Here is an 18,693-nt window from a genome sequence, read left to right as displayed (position 1 = left end):
CTGGCCGGGCGTGGTGGTTCACGCCTGTAATCTCAGCACTTTGGGAGGCAGAGACAGGGATATCACCTGAGGTCAGGAGTTCAAGATCGGCCTGGCTAACATGGTGAAACTCCGTTTCTACTAAAAATGCAAAAAATTAGCCAGGCGTGGTGGCACGCGCCTGTAATTCCAGCTACTCCAGAGACTGAGGCAGGAGAATCATTTGAACCCAGGAGGCGGAGGTTGCAATGAGCCATGATCGCACCACTGTACTCCAGCCTGGCGACAGAATGACTCCATCTCAAAAAAAATAAAATACGACATTCTACCAAAACTCACGCAAGAAACATTAGATAACCTGGATAATCCTGTATCTATCACAGAAACTAAATTAGTAGTAAAAACCTTCAAACATAAAAATTTACTCTCTTATGAACTGTGCTTTTTGGTGCTTATCTAAAGAAATATTTGCGTAACACAAGGTCACAAAGAATTTTTCCTATGTTTTCTTCTAGAAGTTTTGTAGTTTTAGGTTTTACAACTAGGTCTGTGATTCATTTGGGTTTTTAAAAATATATATAGTGTGAGATATGTATCAAAGTTAAACTTATTGCATATGGATATCCAATTGTTTCAGCATCACAAAAAAAAACTATCCTTTTTCCACCGAACTGCCTTTGTACCTTTGTCAAAGTAAGTTTTCCATATATGTGGACAGAGTTCAGTCTATTTCTGAACTCTGTATTCTGTTCCACTGTTCTATTTGTCTTTGTTTATATCAATACTACATTGTCTTCATTACTGCAGCTGCATAATAAATACTGAAAGATAAAGTAGCATTATTTCCTAACTTTGTTCTTCATAAAAGTTGTTTTGGCAAGCCTAAGTCCTTTGCATTTCCATATAAATTTTGAAGTAAGTTTTTCAATGTCTACATCTTGCTGAATTTATCTCCAAGAATTTCAGAAGAAATAAAAACTTACGGCTGGACGCGGTGGCTCATGTCTGTAATCTCAGCACTTTGGGAGGCTGAGGTGGGCAGATCACCTGAGGTCAGGAGTTTGAGACCAGCCTGGCCAACATCGTGAAACCCCGTTCTCACTAAAAATACAAAAATCAGCCAGGTATGGTGGCAGGCACTTGTAATCCCAGCTACTTGGGAGGCTGAGGTAGGAGAATCACTTGTACTTGGGAGGCAGAGATTGCAGTGAGCCAAGATCGAGCCACTGCACTCCAGTCTGGGCAATAAGAGCGAAACTCCATCTCAAAAAATAAATAAATAAATATTTTTTAAAAACTTATGTTCTTACACACACAAAATCTATACACTACTGTTTATAGCAGTTTAGGTCATAATCACCAAAACATCCATGAAAAGGAATATTACTTAGCAATTAAAGAGAAGGAACTATTGATACAATAGCAACATTGATGAATTTCAAATGCAATATGCTAAGTCAAAGAAATCAGACTTAAAAAACTACATATTATATATATGAAAAGTCAAAACTATATCAATAGAAAACAGGCCACCAAGTGCCAGGCACTAGGGTGGGAAAAGGGTTTGAGTTCAAAGGGACAGCACTAGATGATGTTTCAAACTGATGGAAACGTTTTGCATTTCAATTGTAGTGGTGGTGACATGACTCATAGCAATGTACAATAATAAAAAGTTAACTTCACCGTATGTAATTTAAACAAATTTAAGAAAAAATTAACTATCATTCATAGAATAATCACAGCCCTCCCTGAATAATGCTAAAATGATACTTCTATGGCACAAAATTTTATATATAATGACAGTTATTCAAAATTTTAAGCTTGCCAAGTATTTACCTCTTACATAATAGGTAGAAATTCTCTGTTATTATCTTAAAATGAGTACTACATTATTAATATAACACCAATAGATTAGGAGACTTATTTAGGAAACTTTAGGATCAATCATTCTATACAGAACTCCTGTCAGAGTAGTCAACCACACAAGTGAGATTAAGAAGAATCTTCAGATGACTCCAAATTAGGCACTGGTTTCCAAAATGCTACCTGTAAAGACATCAGAATCTTTCCCTGATGGAAGCAAAGATAAGTATCTTAAAACAATAAAAAAGGTGGCCGGGCGCGATGGCTCAAGCCTGTAATCCCAGCACTTTGGGAGGCCGAGACGGGTGGATCACGAGGTCAGGAGATCGAGACCATCCTGGCTAACATGGTGAAACCCCGTCTCTACTAAAAAATACAAAAAACTAGCCGGGCGAGGTGGTGGCACCTGTAGTCCCAGCTACTCAGGAGGCTGAGGCAGGAGAATGGCGTAAACCCGGGAGGCGGAGCTTGCAGTGAGCTGAGATCCGGCCACTGCACTCCCGCCTGGGCGACAGAGCGAGACTCCGTCTCAAAAAAATAAAAAAAAATAAAATAAAATAAAAACAATAAAAAAGGTTACATGAGGTTCCAAAGAGAAAGAATTTCCCTGGGAATTGTAATATTTTCTGTACTATAACTACCATATGCTTTTTTCAGGCTATCTCAGTTGGACTTGGGCCAAGATTTCAGAAGACTGGCAATGACATGAAAGAATTCAACTTTTTTTTTTTTTAAAGGGCATTATCTATAGAAAAGATATTTTATAAAATAGTCGGTAAATTAGGCACTTCATTTTTAAAAAACGAAATATTTTAGCTGAAAAACCTGAACACATCTGGTTTCTTAAAGACAATAAATAACACAACATATTTTGATTCATTGCATATTCCATTTTTGCCTCTGCTCCCAGCCTTAACTTTCTTGGTATTGCTGAGCTAAAAATAACTCCTGGTATAGTAGCTGAAAATTATGGTTTTCCCTTGCAAAGAAAAAGGGGGTAAAGTCCAATTATAGGATGTGAGTTTGCTTTTCTCCAATTAAAACACACATACAAATTTGACTGCAATTCATTCAACACATCCATTGAATGCCTTTCTATGCCAAGTGCTATGCTAAGTGTTGGGGGTAGGATACAAAGATGAGTAAGAAAGACTTCACTGACTCTGAGGAATTCAATCTAATGATACAGTCAAGAACTATGCAAAGCACACTTACAAAGTATTATAAAACACAATATCATACCTATACATAAGAATGATAAAAATCTATCTCTGATAAACTTTCCTTGTATTTTTGCTGTTAAAACTATTAACAGTGGTTTTTAACTTTTTTTTGTTTTGTTTTTGAGACAGGGTCTCACTCTGCAGCCCAGGCTGCAGTGCAGTGGTGCAATTTCGGCTCACTCCAACCTCTGCCTCCCAGGGTCAAGCGACTCCTCAGACTCCCAAGTAGCTGAGATTACAGGTGCATGCCACCAGAGCTCTGCTAATTTTTGTATTTTTAGTAGAGACGGGGTTTCACCACATTGGCCAGACTGCTCTCGAACTCCCGACTCAGGTGATCCACCCACCCCGGCCTCCCATAGTGCTAGGATTACAGGCGTGAGCCACTAGTGGTGCCTGGCCTCTACATTTTTTTAGCTGACAGAAACTTTGGTAATCGTCACAAAAGCTCCCTGAATTTAATCACCTATGGACCCCCTGGAGTACCAGGTTAGAAACCCTCGCAGACAATGTTTCTCATTCCAGCACTTCTCTCTGCTGTCCACTGAAATGCAGCACATACACAGTTGCTGTCTGTTTACAGAAATTCATTTAATTTTTTTTCTTTTTTTTGAGACAGAGTCTCACTCTGTCTCCCAGGCTAGAATGCAGTAGTGCAATCTGGGCTCACTGCAACCTCCGCCTCCCAGGTTCAAGCGATTCTCGTGCCTCAGCCTCCCGAGAAGCTGGAATTACAGGAACGTGCCACCACGCCCTGCTAATTTTTGTATTTTTAGTAGGGACGGGATTTTGCCACGTTGGCCAGGCTGGACTTGAACTTCTGAGTTTAAGTCATCCACCTGCCTCAGCCTCCCAAAGTGCTGGGATTACAAGCATGAGCCACCGTGTTTGGTTCATTTATTTAACTCTTGAGGATTAAACATATTTGATATATCAATGAACATTCCTTCTCCAGAGAAGGATCAGGGCTGATCAACAAAAGTAATTCACTTCCCTATTACTCTGTCATTAGGTAGAAGAAGAAAACAGGTCAATATAGAAAAGGCAGGTACAGGTCAGGCATAGTGGCTCACACCTGTAATCCCAGCACTTTGGGAGGCCGAGGCAGGCGGATCACGAGGTCAGGAGTTTGAGACCAGCCTGGCCTATATGGTGAAACCCTGTCTCTACTAAAAAATACAAAAATTAGCTGGGTGTGGTGACACACGCCTGTAATCTCAGCTACTTAGAAGGCAGAGGCAGAAGAATCGCTTGAACTCGGGAGGTAGAGGTTGCAGTGAGCCGAGATCACGCCACCGCACTCCAGCTTAGACGACAGAGCGTGACTCCATCTCAGAAAAAAAAAAAAAAAAAAAGGCAGGTACATTTATCATAGAAAGTCAGGAAAGTACTTATTGATACCATTACTATTTCTGCTACAAAAAAAGAATACAATACTCTTCCACCTGCACACTAACAACCAGTTTCTCAACTCCACAAACATCTTCCATGGGCATTTTAGGCATTAGGTGGAAAAAATTCCAATATAAGGAATTTCTTCAATTCATTCCTTCACCATCTGGATATTAGCTATTTGTGTGCCAGGCACTATGCTCAGCAATGGGAAAACAAAGATGAGCTCATAGTCCAGTGGAGAACTCAAAATATAGTAAAGTGGTAGTAGTGTATACATGTGAGAACATGCAGGAGGGGTCTTTGAAGACACTTAAATTTAACCCGCTAGGTAAAGAACCCAACAGATTCTGTAAAAGGCAGTAGTAATACAGGCAAATCAATTTTTAAGAGTATAACTCAGGACCACGCACTGTGGCTCAGACCTGTAATCCCAGCATTCCGGGAGGCCAAGGCGAGCAGATCACCTGAGGTCAGGAGTTCAAGACCAGTCTGGCCATCATGGTGAAATCCAGTCTCTATAAAAAATACAAAAATAAGCCTGGCTTGCTGGCACATGCCTGTAGTCTCAGTTACTTGGGCGGCTGAGCCACAAGAATCACTTGAACCCAGGAGGCAGAGGTTTAAGTGAGCCGAAATCACATCACTGCACTCCAGCCAGGATAACAGAGCAAGACTCCAGCTGAAAAAAAAAAAAAAAAAAGACTATAACTCTGGTTATAGTTAGCTTTGATGAAAGGATGTCTGTTACAAAGCTACTAGCACTAACTGAGCATATTCACTTTTCCATACCAATCCCAGATACTACCACTCTTTTTAATCTCATACTTCAAGAAGAAAATAATCATCAGATCAAATCCCTTCAATTTTATTTACTTATTTATTTGAGACAGGGTCTCACTCTGTAGCCCAGGCTTAGTGCAGCGGCACAATCACGGGCTCACTGCAGCCTCCACCTCCAAGGCTCAAGTGATCCTTCCCACCTCAGCCTCCTGAGTAGCTGTGACTACGGGTGCAACCATAACCAACTAAAGCAACCATACCCAACTAATTTTTTATTATTTATAGAGACAGGGTCTCACTATGTTGTTCAAGCTGGTCTCAAAATCCTGGATTCAAGCTATCCTCCCACCTCTGCCTCCCCAAGTGCTGAAATTACAGGCATGAGCCACCACACCCAGCCCTTCAACCTTTTTTTTTTTTAAGAGACAGAGTCTTACTCTGTCACCCAGGCTGGAATGCAGTGTTGTGATCTCAGATCACTGCAACCTCCACCTTCTGGGCTCAAACTATTCTCATACCTCAGCCTCCTGAGAAGCTGTGATTACAGGGGTGTGCCACCACACCTGGCTAATTTTTTGTATTTTTAGTAGAGAGGGGGTTTCGCCATGTTGGCCAGGCTGGTCTCGAACCCTTGACCTCAAAACTGATCCACCCGCCCTGGCCTCCCAAAGTGCTGGGATTACAGATAGGCACAAGCCACCACGCCCAGCCCCAGTCCTTCAACTTTTTACCATCAAACCCAAAACATGTGCATCTAACGTCTCCATCTTCTCTTTTATAACGGTAGCATACAACTTCTTTCTTAGTAGACTGGCCTAAAACCAGTCTCTCCACCAGTAGATCAGGGTTTTGCTACTCAAGGTGGGATTTTCTGACCAACAGCTTCTGCATAATCTAGGTCCATATTAGAAATTTAGAGTATCAAGCTTCATACAAGACCAACTGAATCAGAATATGCAGCTTAACATGATCCCCAGGTGATTCTCATTATGCACATTAAAATTTAAGAAGTACTGCTTCTATACAAAAGCCAATTCTCTCCCAGTTTTTCAGAATCCTTACCCTAGGGATTATTCACTCGCTCTCTTAGCTCTGACCTTTAAGAGAAAAAAACCCACACTCCTTTTCCAATTCAGTTCTTCAAAAAAGTTTCCAAATGTCCTCAATTTCACGTCCCACTCACTCCTCAACCCATTTAAATCTGCCCCTTACCACTACTCCACTCAGCTCTCATTAAGATCAATGACCTTGAAAATGTTGCTAAATCTAAAGGACATCTTTTCATCTTAACCCTACTTGACCTCTCACTAGTATTCAAAACAATTGCCCTTTCTCTTCTTGAATCATTTTCTTTCCTGTGTTACACGTGCACTAATGATGCAAAAGCAATGGTGGATAAAAGTGCAGGTGCTTTAATATGAATCAAGGCAGTAGCACTAAGCTGTACTACTAGTTAACTGTATTCTTCACTGCCAAGCACGAGTATTAAGAAAAAAGCCAATTTCACCAAAGAATAAACTACATGATGCAACAAAAGTATTCAATTTACTAAATCTCAACCCTTGAAGATACATCTTTTCAATATTCTACTTAAAGGAAATGGGAATTAATTATAAAGCACTGCATACTGAAGAATCATGGCAAAGTACATAACTTGAGAACTGAACTAGCCACTTTTTTCTTGCAACACCTTTTTTACTTGAAGGACTATCAGACAAACTGATTATTCAGACTTGGATATCTGGCAAACATTTTCTCAAAATTTAATCATGTATGCCTTTCATTTCAAGGAAAACAATCAACAGTATTTGTTGCCAATCATAACACTCAACTTAACAAGCAAAAATGACAATTTTGGAAAACTTGTATTTCATACCATGAGCTTGCCAGCTTCTGAATATTTAAAAACTTGTCTGATGAGAGTGGTCGTCATATTAACAAATATGACTTTTTGGCACTGTGGAATGAGATACGTCCACATTTGGAAAATCTATGTAACTCAGTGGACTGATATTTTCCACATGACCAATGCATGATTTTTGCGAAAGTAAATATGGGTAAAACAGTCACTCAAAGTATAAGACAGACCATCAGATTTTAATGTAACAGAGTATAAATTCACTGACATGATATCAGAATCCACATTACTATAACTAATATAACTGTATAACTAATCCTGGCAGGGTGTAGTGGCTCATGCCTGTAATCCAGCACTTTGGGAGGCCAAGGCAGGTACATCACTTGAGGTCAGGAGTTCGAGACCAGCCTGACCAACATAAAATACTAAAAATAAAAAAATTATCCCGGTGTGGTTGTGTGTGCCTGTAGTCCCAGTTACTGAAGAGGCTAAGGTGGGAGAACTGCTTGAATCTAGGAAGTGGAGGTTGCAGTGAGCCAAGATTGCACCACTACACTCCAGCCTGGGTGCGAAACCCTGTCTCGAAGGAAAAAAAAACAAAACAGAATCCACATTATAACTAACCCTTAAGAAACTATCACTTGTTGAATTTTGATATGTTATTAAAGAAGCATATCCATGATTATGTTAAAAAATATAATATTCTTCCCTTCCCCAAATACACCTGTGGATGATTTTTTCATATATTTCAATCAAAATAACATAATGCAACAAACTGAATGCAGAAGTAGACATGAGAATCCAGCTATCTTCCATTAAGGCAGATTTTAAGGAGACTTGCAAAAATGTAAATCAATGCCACTATCCTCCCAAAACGTTTTCTTTTAAAAAAGTTATTTTTCTAAAAAAAAATTTTAATGCATAAGGCGTTTATTATTATAATAATTTTTTTTTTTGGGGATGGAGTCTCGCTCTGTCGCCCAGGTCGTAGTGCACTGGCGCAATCTCGGCTCAGTGTAAGCTCCGCCTCCTGGGTTCTGACCTAAGGTCAGGAGTTCAAAATCAGCCTGGCCAACATGGTGAAACCCCGTCTCTACTAAAAATACAAAAATTAGCCACACACGGTGGTGCGCACCTATAATCCCAGCTACTAGGGAGGCTGATGCTGGAGAATCACTTGAACCCAGGAGGCAGAGGTTGCAGTGAGCCAAGATCGTGCCACTGCACTCTGGCCTGGGTGACAGAGCAAAACTCCATCTCAAAAAAAAAAAAAAAAAAAACTTCCTAGTTTCATTCTGAATATGGCAAATAGCAGTAAGCATATTAACATAAACAAAAGTTCTTCGGGATCCACAATAATTTTTAAGAGCTTAAGGAAGTCCTGAGACCATAGAGTTTAAGCATCACTGCCCTAGACCTCAATCACATCCCATAGCCACAATTAACCTCCACAGGCGCTTGACTCTAACATTTTTCTCTAATCCAGGCATCACCTCCAATTTCCAGAGTCATTCATACAACTGCTTCCTTAATATCTCCCGAGTTGTCCCAAAAGTACCGCATACTCAACATATCCAAATCCAAACTCATGATCTCAATACCTCAAAATATGGTCCTCTTCCAGTGTTCTCTCTCAGTGAGAGGCATCATCATCCATTGTAACCTGAGTCATCCATGACACTTCCTTCTCACTCTCTCATATGTAATCATTTGACAAGTCCTGATTATCTTGCCTTCCAAATCTCTCTCAAATCTATTCAACTTTCTACTTTTACCACAAAACCCTCTGTCTCTCTGGATCACAGCCTCCGATCAAGTCTACAAGCATTTGTTTGTTTTGTCCCCACTTCCTATCTCTCCTTACTCATCCTTCCTAGCTCTAGGAAAAACCACTTCCCCTTTCTTGGCCAGGCACGGTGGCTCATGCCTGTAATCCCAGCACTTTGGAAGGCCAAGGCGGGAGGATCACTTAAGCTCAGGAGTTCTAGATGAGCCTGGGGAACCTAGTAAGACCTTGTCTCCATCTAATTTTTTTTAAAAAGAAAAAATGATCATGCCTGTAATCCCAGCACTTTGGGAGGCCAAAGCAGGCAGATCACTTGAGGTCAGGAGTTCAAGACCAGCCTGGCCAACACGGTGAAACCCCATCTCTACTAAAAACACAAAAAGTAGCCAGGCATGGTGGCATGTGCCTATAATTCCAGTTACTGGGGAGGCTGAGGTAGGAGAATCACTTGAACCTGGGAGGTGGAGGTTGCAATGAGTTCAGATCACGCCATTACACTCCAACCTGGGTGAGACAGCAAGGCTCTTATCGCGAAAAAAAAAAAAAGAAAAACCACTTCCCCAAAGACCACTCAGTCCATCCCCACCTCTCTAGGTCTTGTCCCTGCTTCATTCATGCTGTCATAGTACCCTGATCTTTTCCTTCATGACACTTAACACAGTTTGTAACCACAATTTTTTTCCACAATTATCTGTCTTCCCTATTAGACTATTAGGCACCATAAGGGCAGAGCCTGTATTTATTTGTTTTGGTCATCACCATACCTTTCCAAGACCTGACATAAAGTAGACAATTTAAAGGTTAAAAAACTTGTTCCTGTACAGGTATTTTTTTTACCTTTTAGTGTAAACATACCAAAAAAGATTTTTTTTTACCACTGTGTTCAACAGCTTTGGAATCTGGACTCAAAAATGTTCCTTGGATATCTCTTGAAGGATACACTAGAAAATGATTAACAGTGGTTTCCTCTGGGAAGAGGAACCAAGTAACCAGGAGACAGGAAAGGGAAGACAACAGACTTTTTACTGTACATGGTTTTGTGCCCTCAAAATTAAGTGACATCATTATTTTTTAAATAGAGCCTTCTGGTACCTAAAAGCATCTTCTGAGATGTTCAATTTCCAGAGGACATAACTTTCAAATTATATTAAGATTTAGTAGCAAGATCTATAAATGCCCATGATACACATTTATAACATTAATACATACAATGATCACTTATTTTGATGTGAATACAAAAGTACTCATTAGCTAATAACTCATATTACTTTTTTTTTTGGAGGCAGGGTCTCACTCTGTTGCTGAGGCTGGAGTGCAATGGTACAATCTTGGTTCACTGCAACCTCCATCTCCAAGGTTCAAGAGATTCTCCTGCCTCAGCCTCACAAGTAGCTGAGATTACAGGCACATGCCACAATGCCCAGCTAATTTTTGTACTTTTAGTAGAGATGGGTTTCGCCATGTTGGCCAGGGTGGTCTCGAACTCCTGACTTCAAGTGATCGGCCCACCTCAGCCTCCTAAAGTGCTGGGATTACAGGTGTGAGCCACCACACCACCACACCTAGCCATATTACATTTTAGAGCTCAATCATACATTAGGTAAAAGCAAAAACCAATCTTGAACATGTTTTACTTTCTGGAGCATTACCTTGATAAGTTCAGGCATTAATAAGAAGCACTGACACATCACAGAAAAAGTTATATTCCTTTAACTTCAAAAAGACACTGTCAAAATGGGTACAAACAGTGGAGGGCTGGCTGGGCATGGTGGCTCACGCCTGTAATTCCAGTACTTTGGGAGGCTGAGGCAGGCGGATCACGAGGTCAGGAGATTCAGACCATCCTGGCAAACATGGTGAAACCTCGTCTCTACTAAAAGTACAAAAATTAGCCGGGCATGGTGGCGCATGCTTGTAGTCTCAGCTACTCAGGAGGTTGAAGTAGGAGAATCACTTGAACGCAGGAGGCTGAGGTTGAGTGAGCCGAGATCGCACCACTGCACTCCAGCCTGAGTGACAGAGCGAGACTCTGTCTCAAAAAAAAAAAAAAAAAGTGGAGAGCCACGTACAATACTAAGTTAAAGAAAAAAGAAATCCTTGACTATTATCCCATTTATTTTCAGAAAAATCCTGCAAGGATGAGGAAACAGACTCCAAAGGCTATCATACAACGATTCAGTGGAAAAGGCAGCTATCTGAATCCAAGTCTATCCCATTGCAGAGGCCATTGTTTCTACCACACCACCTGCCTTTCTTGACTAAACAGATGTGTAACTATCAAGACAAGTTAACTAGGCAAACATATTATCATGACATACAGGCATGTTTTGGTTTATTAGACAGAACTAAGTCCTATTTGCTACTACTTTATGAAATCAAGGTAGTATGAAAGATTTTTACCAATATTCAAAATATGCATATCATTTTGCTTTTTTTGCCTGCCTTGAGTTGTTTAAAAGAATTTTAAAAGACCTTCCCAAATCAAGGACTTTATTCATGGAATAAAGTGCTAAAATAAAATTTTAAATGAGATATTTATTAATGATGGTATCAGTGGGTAGCCCACTTTACTCAAAACACTTAACATACATTCTCGCCTTTAATCCTCCCAAGAAGCCCACTGGAAAAAAGACTACTGGCTGGGCATGGTGACTCACGCCTGTAATCCCAGCACTTTAGGAGGCTGAGGCAGGCGGATCATGAGGTCAAGAGATGGAGACTATCCTGGCCAACATGGTGAAATCTCATCTCTACTAAAAATACAAAAATTAGCCAGGTGTGGTGGTGTGCACCTGTAGTCCCAGCTACTTGGGAGGCTGAAGCAGGAGAATCACTTGAACCTGGGAGGCGGAGGTTGCAGTCAGCCAAGATTGCACCACTGCACTCCAGCCTGGGCAACAGAGCAAGACTCCGTATGAGACTCCACTTTACAGGGGAAGAAAGTAAGACTCTCAGGGGCTAATGAACACAGCAGACCAAGAATCTGAACCCAAGTCTCTGAGGCCACAGCCTATTCTTTCCATCTCCCTATGCCTGCCTCACTAGTTTCAAGAAGGAACCAGGACAAAAGAAAATCTGGCTATATAATGAAGAAAGCAAACTAATGTTTAAAAACAAAACAATCACAAAATTAAATCAAATGTCTAGTTTTTGGAGGTTACTGGTACGGTACACCAAACATACGGTACACCAAACCCCTTCAACTTGAAATACTCTTGTACCTTCACATAGTAAATCACATCTAACTTAACTTCAGTTAAGTTCATTTCCTTAAAATTACATTATAAAGCCAGGTATGGTGGCACAGCCTGTAGTCCCAGCTAGTGAAGAGGACGAGGCAGGAGAATCACTTGAACCCAGGAGTTTGAGGCCAGCCTGGGCAACATAGTGAGATCCCAGTCTCTTAAAAAAACAAAAAAATTACATCATACTATATGTGAATAAAGCCTAGAAGGGAAAATGGAAAAAGTAACAGTTGTTATGTTAGGATGGAAGAATTTTACAGAGATAAATTTTACATTTTAAAAATTTCCTTTAAACTGTTTTAATATGGCAACACTTTTTTAAATGTCATAGCAAATACCTCTACTATATATTAGTACTAAACAGAAGCTACGAAATGACAACTGACTTGACTGACAAGTATGAGTTTTAAAATACCAAAAGTAACTTTCAGGTTACCCCTAATGAAATCTATGAACACAATTTTTAATCTTGAGAGTCAGGATGAGGAAAACAATAAAAAAAAAATTTTTTTTTAAATCTACTTCACTGCAAATCCTGCTAAAACAAGTGTCAGCTAAGGGCTAAGTTATTCTTACATACTCAAAACTCTGCCAATCGTAAACCCGGGAGGCAGAGCTTGCAGTGAGCCGAGATCGCGCCACTGCACTCCAGCCTGGGCGACAGAGCGAGACTCCGTCTCAAAAAAAAAAAAAAAAAAAAAAAAAAAAAAACTCTGCCAATGACAAAAACCGGTGGAAATAAATGGACCACTAACTAATTGTAATTTGGAAATTTTATTAATAAGGATTTTTATCTTAGTACTGTTTTAACAAGAGTTACAACTGAAAGTTATTCAATAATCAAAAATCAAGGTACTTTAAAAATTTTGCCAATTGACTAATATAGACTTTATTCCCACCTGAAACACATTAAGATAATTATATCAAATTTTAGGTCAACATCTCAAACATTTTCTACTAATTACCTTAAAATGGCATTAAAATGAATAAAGAAACATCAGAGTTTTCAATTACTTATTATTGGAGTTCAAAACTGTAAATACAAATATAAAATAAACAGTAAAAATTAAACACATGTTCAACACTCAGAAGAATGGTTACTCTGACTGGACAAGTTATGACTTATATAAGAGGGAAAAAATGGCTTTAAGGCCTATCTAGTATGAATTATCTTTTATATTTTCGCATAAATACTAAGTTATAACCTCTCAATAAAACTGTTTAAACTCCTCAAACTTCAAAATATTTCTACTACTCTAAATTTTCTACTCTTCTGATATATGCTTAAGATCCAATTTATATCTTCCCAAACTGAAATTTACAAACCAATGATCTGCTTCAACAAAAGTATTGTCATATAACATCAATGAAGAAATGGGCAGTTCAAAACATGTTTATTATCATCTCTTATTCCATTAAGTCAATTTCATGGTACAGAAATACATACCTTTACGAATATAAATATTTGTATTTTCCCCAGTTCATGACATATTTTGAAAATGAATCAACCAAGCTATGGGTTAAAATTAGTATTCCTACTAATTCACATTCATTCAACAAATATGTATTTGTGTCATCGTAATTATCAGTCCTAGAGTTACTTCACCTACCAATTTTTATTTCTTGGAAAAGTGTAAATACAAAACTCTTCAGGAATTTTTTTAAAGATATGTGTTAAAATTCACTAGAGAAATTTCTACATAAACTGAAGTCAGGGAATGGTTGAAAACAGACGTCACTACAGTAACCCAAAGGAAGATGATGAAGGAATGTACTTACGTTTCAAAACAACGATCCACGTTGTCAGACATCAAAAGCAGCATGCATAGCTGTTCAAGGGCTATTAGTTGCATGTCCCTTTCATCTCCCTGTCCCATCTGTAGCCATTCCAGCAATGTATCTGGGTCCACATCTGCCATGGTTTTTTAAAAGCCTCTTTGCTTAAATTTGAAAAGTAAAGGGGAAAAAGTCCTTTAAATGTCCAGGACTGATCAGCTTGGGCTTAAATTTTTCCTTTACATCTGCTAGAACCAAATGTTCATAGTGTCCTCCTAGCAATTAAAAAAGACTGCTAAGTACGTTTGGACATAAGAGTGCTTAATGCAGTTTTTCAACTTTCCTCATCCGCCAGGTTTAACGTACAGATATCACACCAAATGAAAACCAGTTTCGCAGAGTATATAAGCTGATTAGGTTGCTGCTTAACTAGAAACCAGAGCTGTCTGTGTCAAAGACAGTCAAGCTTCAGATCCCACTACTGCTATCACTAAAGTCTATGCCAAAAAGCAAGGAACACCTAACTAAAGGTTCTGTTTTTTCCGGCAAACTTCATCCCCCTCCTTCTCCACCCAAAACTGATCTTCAGATAAGGGTTAGATTCAGTATTTTGAGGAAACTCTAAACACCTTGATCCAATCCCCTTTCAAATTGTTTCTCCTTCAAAATTACCACCAACTTCACAAATTCTGCTGACTTCTCAATTTACTTCTATTTTAAAGATGTCCAAATACAAACGACAATTATATATAAGATTTATCTATGAATAAACAGTTGGTTAGGAATTCTGGCAGTCGTGACAACTATTCTTAAAAGTTTAAAAAAAAAAAAAAAAGACTAAAAGTAAATGCAATGGACTAGCAGGTTACGGATCCGAATATAGGCCAACCTAGGGCCCTCTTTCCCATCTTCACAAGATAGGGCAGTTGGTTAAAAAAACAAAAACAAAACCGAGAAGCAGCCCCAACAGGCAAGTCATTACAAAAACGCCCCGTAAGCGCCCTAACTGGAGGACAGCTCTGGGTCCTACGTAAGGCAGCCGCAGGTGTGGGAAGCCGGCGGCGGGGCGCGGTGGGCACCCAACGGCGGCGACCAGCGGGGTTGACCCCACACCCGGGGCCCGGCCGAGCCGGGAGCTGAGAGGCGCTGGCCCCCACGCTCTGGTTTCCCAGCACCAAACCCCACTAAGTTAACTACCTGTGTCTAGGAGGAGGGGAAGTTCTGGGGAAGCAGCAGCAAGCCTTCGTGCCCGAGAGGAGGCCGCCGGGCCAGGCAGGGCGCCGGGTCTCCCGGGAGCTGCGCCCGGAACTCGAAGGCCTAGCAGCGAACCCTTCTCAAGGGCAAAAGGAGCCGGCCTGGGGGCGGGCAAGCCGGGCCCCGCCGCCGGCAGGGCCCCAGGAGGGGAACAAAGGGGCCAGCGGGGAAGTCGGCAGCAGCCTGGCCGACCTCACTCGGCGCCGGGGTCTCGCTTTCCGCCACTCGCCGGGCGTCGGGGATCCTGGCCCCCACGCAGGGCCCTTCCGACGGTCCGAGGCGCTCCCGCCTCCCCTTCCCGCAGGCTCTTACTCGGGCTTGTCGTTCCAAACCGCTCGGATCCAGCTCCCAGCAGGCCACGGGCACAGCCAGGCCCGGCCGCGGCCCTAGAGTTCCCAAGAAGCCGCAGGCCGCGCAGGTCGAACCGGGCAGGCGGCACAGGAAAAGCCGCGCCTCGTCCCTCCCCTTCCTCCGCGGGGACCTGGTGACAGGGAAGCGAGAGGTTCTCCCGTGCGGCAGCAGCCAGCGCACGTCCCGTTCCCAGCACGCGGCTCCTCAGGCCCTGCAGCTCAGAGGCCCGCGCGGTGCTGCGGACGGCGGCAGCGGCGGCGAGGGGGGGAGGCCCCGTCCATCGCGAACCGGGAGGGGGAGGGGGGTAGGGTCGAGCGAGAGCCAGGCGGGGAAGCTGCTGAGGGCAGCCGAGCCCTGCGGAGGCGGAGCAAATCCGCTCCCCCGGCGGCGACCCCGCCGGCGGCCACCTGGGGCGCTGCGGAGACTGCCGACCGCCGCGCAGGGGCGCCAACAGGGGACGCCGCGTCGCCGCCGCGTCGCCGCCCCTGCCCCGGCGCTCTTGTCCCTTCCGCCTCGGGCTGGGTCGTACGTTTACGCCGCGACTTTTCTGTGGTGCGCCCTGGCGCCCTTCTCGCTTCCCTGTCAGTCCGAGCACGCTCGTGCACGCACGTCCAGCTTGCTTGGCGCGGTGGCTAACACTTCGCGCACTACTGCGGAGGGCGTCGCACCGCACAGCACAGCAAAGCTGCGGCCCAACCTGTCCCGGCTGAGCCTTCCGCCCGAGGCCACCCGCATTCCGCCACGATCTTCCCTCCTCGCGCACGGAAGTGCGTCGCGTAAGGAAGGCTCCTCCCCCAGCTCCTGGGAGGCCGACCGCCCGGCAATTCACCCCAAAGAAAACCCTTCAGAGCAACCCTGGGAAAGAGATGCTGCCGAGGATTATCAGCGTTGTACAAATGAGACACTGAGGCTTCAGGAAAGCGCAGATGCAGGCCTAGCGCCGTGCCCGGTCGGCAGCAGCACTGAGAGTGCACTTTTGACTATGTTTCTTGTGGCTTGTGGTCACAAGTATGTCTGTGGTTATTCTTTTCAAACTTTATTTCACACGCATTAAGAATAAAAGATGAATGGTTATAGGACGTACTTGGAGCCCGGAGACGTCCTACTGTACTCTCACTTTTATCCTTTAAACAAAAAGAAAAATCAATACATGGTAGTATTTGAGACATGGTCCCTCAAGCAACCAGAGGAGCTGCTAGGTATGAGTAAAGAACAGCATTTGGGGGTGCTGCGGTGCCTGTAATACCAGCACTTTATGATTTTATCCTCTTGAGACCCGGAGTTCGAGACCAGCCTGAGCAACAGAGAGCCCTGGTCTCTGAAAAAAAAATTAAAATTACAAAAAAAGTACCCAGACGTGGTGACGCACACCTGTGGTCCCAGCTACTGGAGAGGTTGAGATGGGATGATCCCTCGAGCCCAGGAAATTGAGGCTGCAGTGAGCTTTGATAATGCCACCTCACTCCAGCCTAGGCGACTAAGCAAATTTGTCATTTCCAAAATACTGGGTTTTTTTTTTCTTTTTTACTGGTTCCTCAGAAAAAGAACCAGTATTTTGGAAATGACAAATATGTACTTCAGATAGCTATCCGCGCATGTCCCGTTGTCGCAGGTAATGGTCCCTTTAGGTATCTTGTTAACGAATCAAGAGAAAAAGAGGATTCAACTATTTTGTCACAACTCCAACCCATGAGGATAATTACTTAGATGTCATGAGTGTGAGTTGGAGCTCCCAGGAAACTTCAAGAAGGAAGTGGCATTCCATCTGGACCTTGAAGAATGGATACAATGTGGACACTAAAAGGAGAGGAAGAACGTAAGCAAAGCCTGATATATTCCTAGACATAGGAAAGGTCACCTGTGCCCCCAGCAAAGAACCAATGGTAAGCAACAGAGAGAAATTTGGAGCTCAAGTGGGGAAGGCCTTGAATGAGGAATGCAGAAATTAGGCTGAGCTAAGTAGCAAGTTCTGGACTACAACACTGGAAAAATTAGTCTTAAGACTAATTATGGAAAGTGTCCAGAACGATTAAAAGGATCTATCCAGACAAGATTAGCTGGAGGTTGCTGAAATGCTCCAATAATGGAGGGGAAAAAAAGTCTAGTTATTGGCAATATGAATGGGGAAGAAATCTAAAAATAATTTTTGAAAGAAGATATAGCGGAATTTAAATGATTAACTTAAAAATTTCTGTCCAGGCTCCATGGCTTACACCCGTAATCCCAGCACTTTGGGAGGCAGAGGCAGGGGGATTACTTGAGCCCAGAAATAGGAGACCAGCCTAGGCAGCATAGGGAAACCCTGTCTCTAAACATAATTTTTTTTTTTTTTTTTTTTTTGGAGACGGAGTCTCGCTCCGTCACCCAGGCTGGAGTGCTGTGGCCGGATCTCAGCTCACTGCAAGCTCCGCCTCCCAGGTTCACGCCATTCTCCTGCCTCAGCCTCCCGGGTAGGGTAGCTGGAACTACAGGCGCCGCCACGTCGCCCGGCTAGTTTTTTGTAGTTTTTAGTAGAGACGGGGTTTCACCGTGTTAGCTAGGATGGTCTTGATCTCCTGACCTCGTGATCCGCCCGTCTCGGCCTCCCAAAGTGCTGGGATTACAGGCTTGAGCCACCGCGCCCGGCCTAAACATAATTTTTTAAATTAGCTGGGTGTGGTGGTGCACACCTGTAGTCCCAGCTACTCAGGAGTCAAAGGCAGGAGGATCACCTCAGCCCTGGAGGTCGAAGCTGCGGTGAGCCATGATCATGCCACTACACTACAGCCTGGGCAATAGAGCAAGATCCTGCCAAAACAAAAAACAACAACAACAAAAAACGTTACCTGAAAAGAGGACTTGGAAGCTAGGAAAATGGTGATGCAATTAACAAAAAATAGAAAAGTTAGAAAAAGGGACTATACCTTTACCAAGGTTGTTTTTTTTTTTGTTTGTTTGTTTGTTTTGAGACGGAGTCTCATTCTGTTGCCCAGGCTGGAGTGCAGGGGCACAATCTCGGCTCACTGCAAGCTCCGCCTCCCAGGTTCAAGCCATTCTCCTACCTCAGCCTCCGGGACTACAGGTACAGGCACCCGCCACCACACCTGGCTAATTTTTTGTATTTTTTAGTAGAGACAGGGTTTCACCGTGTTAGCCAGGATGGTCTCAATCTCCTGACCTCGTGATCCTCTCTCCTCGGCCTCC

General features: G+C 42.7%; 1 protein-coding gene across 6 annotated transcripts in view; it reads right to left on the bottom strand.

The window, feature by feature from the left end:
* HECTD1 (HECT domain E3 ubiquitin protein ligase 1) overlaps positions 1–15,874 on the bottom strand; it is a 112,895-nt gene extending 97,021 nt beyond the window's left edge. For 5 of the 6 annotated variants that reach the window (XM_010374654.2, XM_010374658.2, XM_010374656.2 and 2 more), the window contains exons 1-2: positions 15,472–15,601; positions 13,909–14,069 (exon numbers count right to left, since the gene is read on the bottom strand). In XM_010374654.2, the coding sequence (XP_010372956.1) occupies positions 13,909–14,048 (140 nt within the window). In that variant the 5' untranslated portion in view covers positions 14,049–14,069; positions 15,472–15,601. Of the gene's footprint in view, positions 1–13,908; positions 14,070–15,102 lie in introns of all 6 variants that reach the window. The other variant, XM_030931676.1, reaches the window with a different exon arrangement.
* Between the last annotated feature and the right edge of the window lie 2,819 nt (positions 15,875–18,693).

The sequence above is a fragment of the Rhinopithecus roxellana genome, chromosome 5 (genome assembly GCF_007565055.1).
Source record: "Rhinopithecus roxellana isolate Shanxi Qingling chromosome 5, ASM756505v1, whole genome shotgun sequence".
NCBI lineage: Eukaryota > Metazoa > Chordata > Mammalia > Primates > Cercopithecidae > Rhinopithecus > Rhinopithecus roxellana.
This window is presented reverse-complemented; position numbering and strand designations above follow the sequence as displayed.